Raw genomic sequence first — 10,324 nt, forward strand, 5'->3', positions numbered from 1 at the left:
TTGATATTGAATAAATCAACTAACTTTAAGAATATGGGAATTTGATCCTCAGTACTACGGAGGGTAAACATCATGAAGAAAATGGCAGACATTTTGCCTATGGACTCTGTTCATATGTTTCTCAACAAAACTTAGTCACATGCAAACTCTTGGTTTGAGAGGCACCTAGGAAATATAATTCATAGTTGTCAACTCTGTGCTCTATTGAAGATGTAGGAAATGGGAAGGGAAGCTAGAAAATAACAATACAGACTCTCTCAAAATTCTATGAGGCCTGTGGGTTTGTACTTCCAGGGACCCTGGAGGCCTGCTCAAACCAGAGACCCAGGAGGCCCACCCTAAACAGAGACAGTACTACCTGACTCCCAGGAGATCAGCTGTTGCCCAGCTCATAGAGCTCTATATTCCTCCAATGAGGCTGGATCCAGTCAGAGACACTCATGACAGTTAACATCAGAGATAACCAGTTGGGGAGAGGCAAACCATAAACAACAGAACCCAATGCAAAATCTGCTGCTCACTCAGAGGACCTATAGGGCTCTTAGATATCATCTATAACAGGATATCTCGTGCCCTCTTCTGGCCACTGAGAGAACTGCATGCAGAGGGACCTCAGACAAAAGTCAGGCAAAGAACAATTCACCAATATAAATAAAAATGAATACATTTCTCTTTCATAAAGGCATACAAATGTATGATCAAGGCAAACAACACCCAAAATGGGGACAGTCTGGCCCACGTCCCTTGACCCTTACACTAAACTGATCATACAGTTACACAGGTCCAACAATTAACATTCAGATTACAGTGAATATGTATCCCATTTGTCCTCATTGATCTGGATCACTTCATCCAGGATGATTTTACAAGATCCATTCATTGTCCTGAAAATTACATGCCTTCCTTTTTCCTTTTGTAGTTATTGATCAGCAATCCTGTCTGGAAATGCACCATGCTTTCTTTATGCACTCATCTCGTAAGGGACCACTTGAATATTTCCAAATTCTGAATATTATAAGAGAGCTTCACTGAACATGGTGGAGAAAGGGTGTCTATACTAGGATGAGTCAACATTAGGATATATGCCTTGATGTTGTATCTTGAGGTTTACCCATTACCACCTTCCTGAAGAAACTGCATTCTGATTTCCAAAGTTGCTACAGAAATTTGCATTGCAAATCTACAGGAGACTCTCAATGTTCCCCTTGCTCCATAAGCCAGTAGGAGGGAATTCTCTTATGTGTTATTAAACTAAGTTATGAAAGGTATGAAAAAATATCTCAGAATAATTTTGATTGGCATTTCTGTAGTGTCCAAGGATAATAAATATTTAATATGAGTTTCTAAGTCATTTAAGTTTCTTCAACTGTATTATGCTTATGTATATAGCCCATTTGAATTACGTTTTTTTAAATATAGTGTTTTAGTTTTTCAAATCTGTTTCAAATATAAGCCCATTAGTGAATGTGCACAGGGAAATAATGTTTAACAATTTCTGTAAATGGTCATTAAAAAAAATCATTAATGACAAATTAGAAAATGCTCTCTCAATGAACTCACAGAATTGGCAGACAAGTTGTAAATAATAGAATTCATTGCAAAAGTCCAGGACAGGGACTGGAGCCATGGCTCATCTGTTTGAGAATTTGAATCCCAGAGGACCTAAGGGGCAATTAACAATTCTCTGTCACATCACATCCCAGTGAAATCCACTGCCCTCTGCTGGCCGCTGGCAGAATTGCATGAAAACGAATATGGGGAGGTGGGAGGGAGACAACAGGCATGTGGGTTAGCACCCACATAGAGGTAGGCATTGTGGGGAGAGAATAGGGATTTTATGGGATGAAACTGGAAAGGGACAGAATATTTGAAATATAGATAAAAATATCCACTACAAATTGCAAAAAAGAAATAATTCAAAACTGTAAGACCTCCGCCCAAAAGAAGCTATGATATATATCAAAATGAACTCAGCAAAACATCATTATCAATAACAACAAACAAACCAACAACAAAAATAGTAAAAATGTTCATTCCTCTACAATTGGTGGAATTCATTAAATGTGCAGTCATAGTTGATGCTATATTTCAAGGAATCCACAGGCATCAAAGTCTGTGTGTCCTGAACATTTTACATTCCCATACTGAATTGTTTTATTTCCTCTAATGTATTAGAGAAATACTTCTGTGTTTCTCCTTTGTTTGTCATTATAAAGGAAGCTAAATTTGTGAGCACAGGGATAAAGCAAGGATATATTTCATCATGAAGGGATGTTCCACAGAGCATGACACACAGTCTACATCAAGAGCACAGTTTCCTGCACAGCTCTGGCTGGCTGTGAACTGATGATGAAGCCTACGCTGCATGAGACTTGCAAAAAACCACTGTTGCCTTACACTTGTGCTGTTACAGGAGGAAGAACCACACACGACTCAGGACGGCCTTGTGAGTGAAGGGTTAAAGGTCACATTTTTATTTATAAACAAACATTAATTTATTCAAGAACATTTTAAATTGGGGAGTCAATGAGTTCAATGTATATAGCCTTAGGAATATTAATTAATTAATATTAATTATATACACTAAAGTTAACAAATGAATAAAAAAACTTCAAACTTAAACAAATAAAAACAAATTCATAAAACAACCAAACTTCAAACTAAAAACCAAATATAACAAGTGAATTAGTCAGCATTCAATTCATGCTGATTTTTCAACATGTAACTCCAGCCTGTTGCTGGCCTTGCAAACACAGCAGAACGGCAGGTAAGATGGTAAAATCTCTTCAAGAGGAATGTAGACCTGCCTCATACAGGGTGGTTGGTTGTTGATGGACAAGTCGTCAAAGGGTTAAACGTGAGGCGTGTTCCATGCCACATCTCAAGGTCTTTCAAATTCAGCCCAAGATTGGAAAGGTTACAAGGACTGAGATGCGGGAGGTGTTGTCAATCTTTGCACCCTCAGTGCTCCTGCTGGACAGGTCTGTCTCTGAAGGCTGTAGTCCTGGTCTGGGCCATGGGCAAGCGTCTGCTGGAGTGTTCAGACCTAGGGGTGGAAAAGGCCTGGTGAGGACCTGCCATGTCACTTCTCCCATACACAGCGCACAATTCAGCAGGAAAATCCAGGATGATCTTTCATCTGAGGTCATTTTCTCATGCCCAGGACAGAAGGGTAAGAGATCCCACAGGCCTGCATATTTTCCCAGCTTTAAAACTGCTAAAAATTGAACAGTGAACAGCAGATAATTCCAATCGTCCATATATATTATATTTTAAAACCATGTAGCAATGTCTCAACGTCAGTTGAGGAGAGATGTGAACAACCTAGAAAACAATAGGAAGGCCTTGGAGGCCTGTCCATCACTGAAATGAAGACTATCATTATTCCTCCACTGCAGGAATATGCCTGGGGTCCAAATACAACCTCGATATCTGCAAAGACCCAGAGAAACAATATCTCAAGAAGTACATGCACACTGAAGTGATATTATATTTGGCAAGAATATACTGCATGGAAATCTTGCCAAGGGTAGGCATTGAACTCTAAAGGAGATACTCATGCAGAAAATAATCTATACCACTCCTTTGTTTATGGTTATCATAAAACTCTTTGTGGGGAGACTTAAAGGCACTGGGCTCAGATAATACAAGAGAGCTCAGACTGGAGGGATCAGTACACAATAGCCAGAATCTCTATGGATCACATACACTTCATGGATGGAATTTCTTTTAAAATGGACAGGAATAATATTCTGAGCTGCTCCTAGCTGACAGATGCTGATAACTATGATGAAAGTCACACACCCAATAAGACAGTTTATAAGTACAGGTAATCTACTTGGGTCCTCTCATCCTGTGCTTTCAAATCATCTCAGTGACACCGAAATGATGCCGCATCTTCTCAGACAAGGCCTTTTGCTCAGTGAACAGTTTGTTCTGATTCAGGGCGTCCTACAGACTTTCCTACATTCTCTCCTCATCCTGGTCATTAGAAGATGATATTGTCCATGGAGACAGGCATGTATACAGAGACAGACAGACAGACAGACAGACAGACAGACAGACATACACACCTTTGATCTCACCCAAATATATTTGTTCACACATACAGGCAGAGTATTTTGCAGAATGTGCTTAGTTTCCCAGTTAATGGTAATAGAAGAGATCACCCAGTCTACTATTGTGGCATAAGAAAAAAAAACCTGGAATGGGGTAAGTACACAGTGAGCATAGGCTAAAGACAGCTCAGCCAATAAAGTGTATTCCCCTGAAAATCATAAATTAGAAATGTGACATCTAGGCCTTTAGCCAAGACTGCTTAGCAAGGTCACAAGGCTGTGCACAGGAGGCTGATTTCAGGCAAGAGAGCACTGGGTGGGGGCAGGTGAGCCTCTTCTGTCCTCTGCTCACTGTTTCCCAGTGCATGCAAAGTGAGCTGCATTTTTCAATATGAGGACCCTTTAGGATACAGTACCTGACAGGGCAGCCAAACTACCAGCACAAACAGCTAGGAAATCTCCATAACCACAATCCAAGGTAAAACTTGGACTGGGATGCTATCAGATATAATTCGAGTGAGATAAGGCTGACTGATTCAAAGTCAAATGCTAGCAGGTATAATCAAACTCAGCCACAGTCCATGGAAATGCTGGACAACATTGTACCTTTTCACTTTCTGACTGATGGACATCTGGATACTTTTGCTTCAAGGCTGCTCTGAGGTGAACCACTACCACACTAATGTGCCACAGTTTCTCTGCTGACACCTACTTCTTGTTCTGGAATCGCATGTCAAAGGTTGAACTTTCACAAGAGTTGTGCATGGCTTCTCACAGGGCTACCCATTTGACACCTCCAGCAATGCCTTAGGGTCATCACTTTTCTAAACCCTCCTTACAGATGATTTTCACTCAGAACAAATGATTTTGAATAACAATAGTTAAGAGTGCTACAGACCCAACACAGGGTGGGTGCTGTGGACTATGTTGAGCCTAAGTTTCTCTCTGTAGCAAAGATGTGATTCCACCTCAGCATAACTCCTGGACATCTTCTGCCTGCAGATTCAACTCTAAGCAAATTAATCTTTCAATTAACAAATTCCAGAGCAAACTCCAAAGCCAATGTATATTCAACCAAGTTTAGGACAATCTGGAAAGAAAGTGGTGGCAGGTAATGATTAACATAACCAGGATGTTGAGAAGAGACAACAAGCACATGACCTTCCAGTGTTACTTTACACCGAGAGCAAAGAAGGCAAAAGAGCCCTGAGTCAGCAGTTTCCACACTCAGGTACATGGATTTCACACAGCAGACTCTCCTCAAATCCCTGTACCCTATTCCTGAGTTTTTCTCCAAGTAATGTCAATGTTGATGAATAGTTTTCCCACTGTAATAATTTCAATAGTAATCAAAACCCCATTAAGAACAGTTTAAAACTAATTGGAAACATTGTGTTTCCTCTTCTTCTCTCTTTTACATTTCTATATGTGTACATATAGACTAATACAATATATATATAAATATGTGTCTGTGTTCAGAAACTTGTTGTGTTCACACACACACACACATATGCACAAACTAACATATACACACACTTCTATATGTAAGCACCCATACCGCAAACACTTAAAACAAGCAACTCCCAATGTAACATATGTACCATAGCCATAACCATGTTCACACATCTGTGCCCAACGACACAAACACACACACACACATACACACACACACACAGAGTCAGAGAGAAATGGAGAGGGGGAGGGAGGGAAGGAGGGAGGGGTGCGGGGAGAGAGAGAGAGAGAGAGAGAGAGAGAGAGAGAGAGAGATCATAAGTGAGAAGCAGAAAAGAATGGGGAGGCCATCCTTCTGGAAGCACAGTTGTTGCATACAGATTAGGCAAAGGAAATGTGTCAGTGAGAGCGTAGACACTGCTCTCCATCCCTTATAGAGTAAACCTGTGTGGGGAATGCACTTCTTGGGCACACGAGGTTGAGAGAGTTGGAGAAAAATTTCCCTCTAACCCTCACATATCTCACACAAACCCTCACCCTGAGAGAAGCCTTTCTTACATCCCTGTTCATCCAGTCAGCTCCAGGACAGAAGCCCCAGGAAAGAACACCAAAACACTGACATAGAACAGGACTGACACACTGCTTCTCAAGCTCTGTCACTATGAACCACGATTTGGACAGGCAGAAGGGACCATTTTCAATGTACGGGGAAAAGGAGAGAAAGTCCACAGGCCCCATCATGATTGACAATGAGAGCCATTCTTTTAGCAATTGAACTGAACTCTAATCAGTTCTGTGCACTACAAAGACGGCTACCACATGGCATCCCTCTAGCATAATGGCATGTAAGTGGGCAATGTGTGATCAACAGATCCCCCTTAAGGAAATGCATTTTCTAGTTGAGCAGGAGGATTTATTGTCAATCCTCCAGTTTCTTGCATGAAGCTAGAATCACAGAAAGTTTTGTAAATGGTCAAAGAAATGAACAACTGGATGAGACCTAGGAGAGTTTCTGGATAATTTGGAGAAAGGTTAAATTGGTTTGACTTGGTTTCTGCTTAGATATCAGGAAAACCTGCCCTTGATGCTTCATTCATCCTACCTGAGGCTGCTTGTTACTCGGATTTTCATACTGGCTTCCCCACAGAACCTTGTTGTTTCCTTAATGGATTCTTCCAGTGCAATCTGATCCCTTAGAAGCCTCTTGTACTCATTCCATGCTCTCTGGGCATTGTTCTTCAGCTCAAAACACTCAGTTAGGAGGGGGTAGAAGCTGCGGCTGAGACACAAAGAAAAAATGGTGAATCCCAGCCAGTCTCCAACTTCCTCCCACTTCTCCAAGTCCATTCCTCGTTCTAGGGTCCTGATCAGAAGAGAGCCCCAGATTATAGTCCAAGTCCACAGTAGCCATGGAGCATAACCTAGAGACAGGTCAAAGGGAGAAAAGAGCAACATTCCAGAAGACTCAGGGCACTTCTCAAAAACCTGACACCATTGATTCAAGTTTTTCCTAGAAGAGGACTTAATCCCTGTGTGTACTTATATGTCCTTTTTATTAGAATGTCCCTTGGAGGCCAATCTTTCTATGTGTCCTGTGTGTGTGTGTGTGTGTGTGTGTGTGTGTGTGTGTGTGTGCTGTGTGTGTCCTGTCAGAGCCCCAGAGCATCAGGATTGATTGATGACTCCATCATTGTTCACACATTTTCTATGTACAGGATCCCTATTTGGGAAGGACAATGACTGATGAATCTCACAGTCTCTTTCCATTTGTTCAAACTATCTACAAGAGGTAAAAATCCTAGAGCCTTCCTTAGAGACAGGCTTCCTGGTATGCTTCAAACACTATAAAGCCTGATCCTCACTTTATTTCAAAGATAAGAATGGGCTGACATATGCTTGCCTAGTGCTGGGGTCACAACCTTGTAAGTTACTCACCAGTAACAGTCATTTTCCAGTGTAAGGTTTTTACATTTGACCAAAGCGGTATTGATCTGCTCGCTCATTTTCTTCATGTCGGTCATCACTTCCTCGTGCTGCATCATGAGCATCTCAGACTCAAACTTGTTCCTGTGGCAGGGCGTGGTCCAAGGATCAAATAACATTATGAATGAAGGATACAAGAATTATATGAATTTAGACTGAATCCTGAACTACCCAAGCCTAGGACATGCCACACCCTTGCTCCTTGGTTTTGGGTCCATTTGGTATTTATTAAGTTTATTATTATGGCCGCGGGGACAGCAGTGCCAGGAAACAAAAGCAGGGAGCTGATTTGATTGAGCTCCCTGACAGGGTTTGAAGGAATAGACTAGCTTGCCAGGAACATTCGAGGGTCCTGTGCCACCATCCAGGCTCCAACTTAAACCCATGAAGCCTATTCTCCTGTTCTTAGGTAACAATTCTCAATCATAGAATCTATTGCTACATGAAAACCCACAGGAACATGGACAGTATTTACAGGGAAAAGAAATTATAACACACACCAGGAGATTGCCATGTGTGTCCACCTGAGCAGATGTGAAATGTTGTACTGTTCAAAGTGAGGCTCTCAGCCACATCATTATCATGCCATGGAAATTGACATAGGATAATTCTCAGGCCAAATCAGAACACAGAATACCCAGATCTTAAGTTATACACACAAACGCACTCACACATGCATACACACACACAAACTCACACAAAACACTCTCTCTCTCTCTCTCTCACTCTCTCTCTCTCTCTCTCTCTCTCTCTCTCTCTCTCTCATACAATTAGAATGCCAAATAAATACAAGAATGTGGCATTATCTCAAAATACAATCAAAAAAATCAGAGAAAAGCAATGATACCCTGTTGACAGTGCAGTCACACACTGTGAGGCAGCAAGAGGGATTAGGCCCCTCCAGCTCTTCACAGGACCTATTGAACCCAAAGCACCTCCACGTCAATTTCAACAATGATTGCTCATAATCAGAGCACCTAGAAATTCCCACAACCCAACAACTGTCCAGGCTACTTAAACAACACAATGAGAGCACACACTCTACTACCCTTATTCCCAGACTGTAATTCAGGCCACAGGCTATGATTTACGTTTGTAGGAATCAAAATAGCCTGTGCCACCATCTCATTCCCATCTGATCTTCACATTCTGATGCAATCAGGAAAGTGATTTTGACCATGAGCCCATCCTGGAGTTGTAGCCTACTGTGATGTGAGGAAATGTGGATTTAAACAGCACTTGCACTGTGACTACCTGTCATTTAAATTCTTTCCAGGGTAATCCGCCAGGATTCTCCTGAGTTCATCTCTCTCCTTTTGCATCTTGTGGAGGGCAATTTTGAGGTTCTCCAAACGCTTCATTCTCTCCTCCTCAACAGGTGTCGTGGAGGGTTGGGATGATGCCTTCTGATCAGACTCTGTAGGTAGATAAACACCAGTAAACAGGCATATATGGGGACATAATGTCAAGAAAAACTATGCTTACTCTAAAACAGAAGTCTGAGGATGAACAGTTCTACAGATACAGTGACTCCCTGACAGAACAAGAAAGCTATCTTTAAGCTGAACTCAGCTCAGTCCCTGTTCCCCACCATCATAGACATATGGTGACATATGCCATCATAGATATAGACCACACATCCTATAGCCATCCTTCTGCACTGAAATTCTAAAGCTGGCCTAAACAAGAAGAATTCGAGGACCTTCTAAGCTAATGTCTGATGTGAGGCAGGTAAGTCCTTGAGTCCAAACTGTTTAACATCTTGAATCCCTAGTCACGTGTGTTCAAGTACAAAGTAACTGTGACCATGATATATGACCAGGAGAGTATCCCTCTTGGCATCAATTACCCACGTAGTCTACAGGACACAGCTGAGAATGAAGTGCTTCAACAGCCTATCCTGAGAGAGACACTTTGTTATTCTTACACAGGCACATCCTGGTATTCTTTGACACTGCTCATGACACTAAAGAGATCCAAGGAAAGCCCCTTGACATATAACAGTTCTTGGTTCTCTGTCAAACTAATGATCAGAAATTGTTGTGTCTGGGTCAGCCATTTAGGAAGACTGAGGCTCTAAATCATACGTCCTACTCCTGGAAGGACCAGCTCAAGCCAACCTCCTCCAGGAAGCTCCCCTTGCCCTGCCCAGTACTCACTTGACCTCCTCAAGGACCTTTCCATTCGTCTTGTTCTCCAACGTGATAGAAGGCTGGCCTCCCTCTGCCTTGGTCTGGTCTCTACATGGATATGATTGTCCCTCCGAAAGAGACTGAGGATCCTGGAGAACATGCCTCCTCGGGAACCCATTAGGAAATGAAGGGAAATCGCTCAGGCAGTTGGTGTCACCACAACACTGCTGACATCACAGAACATTCTAGTGTCTCCTGGATACAAGAGAATTTCCAGGGAAGACACTACCGGTGATGTTACTGGGAAATACCATAGCTTACTTGCTAACTACCTCCACCCAGACTGACCAGGTTCTGCAGTGGCTTTTCCAGAGACTCACTTTTGAGCGAGGGAACACCCATTCGCACACTCTCCTTCCAGAGCTTCAGAGTTCTCACTGCTTCATTACAACTCAGTTGCTGAGGAGAGGGAGAGTTGTATCAGGCCTTGAAATGGATAGAACATATTTGTTAACAGCCAAAGATCTAAAGACCTTGGATGATGAATATTCTTCTTCCTGAAATGTATAAACCCAGGATCCAGGGTCCATGCATGTGACATATAATCCAATTCCCACAATTTTTTCTGTTCCCTAGAGGCCAATATTTCTTTTCCTACACCTTTAAATGTATGCAAGTTGGAGAATGTTGTTTCATGGA

General features: G+C 42.0%; 1 protein-coding gene across 1 annotated transcript; it reads right to left on the reverse strand.

Moving 5' to 3' along the window:
• Positions 1-2,447: 2,447 nt before the first annotated feature.
• On the reverse strand, positions 2,448-8,608 carry LOC134481952 (disks large homolog 5-like). Its single transcript, XM_087586821.1, has 3 exons — positions 7,446-8,608; positions 6,613-6,789; positions 2,448-3,046 (listed from the first exon to the last, which is right to left on the reverse strand). The coding sequence occupies exons 1-3, from the start codon at positions 7,610-7,612 to the stop codon at positions 2,962-2,964; spliced, it is 429 nt and encodes a 142-aa protein (XP_087442947.1). The 5' UTR covers positions 7,613-8,608; the 3' UTR covers positions 2,448-2,961.
• Between the last annotated feature and the right edge of the window lie 1,716 nt (positions 8,609-10,324).

The sequence above is a fragment of the Rattus norvegicus genome, chromosome 15 (assembly GCF_021556685.1).
Source record: "Rattus norvegicus strain SHRSP/BbbUtx chromosome 15, alternate assembly SHRSP_T2T, whole genome shotgun sequence".
NCBI lineage: Eukaryota > Metazoa > Chordata > Mammalia > Rodentia > Muridae > Rattus > Rattus norvegicus.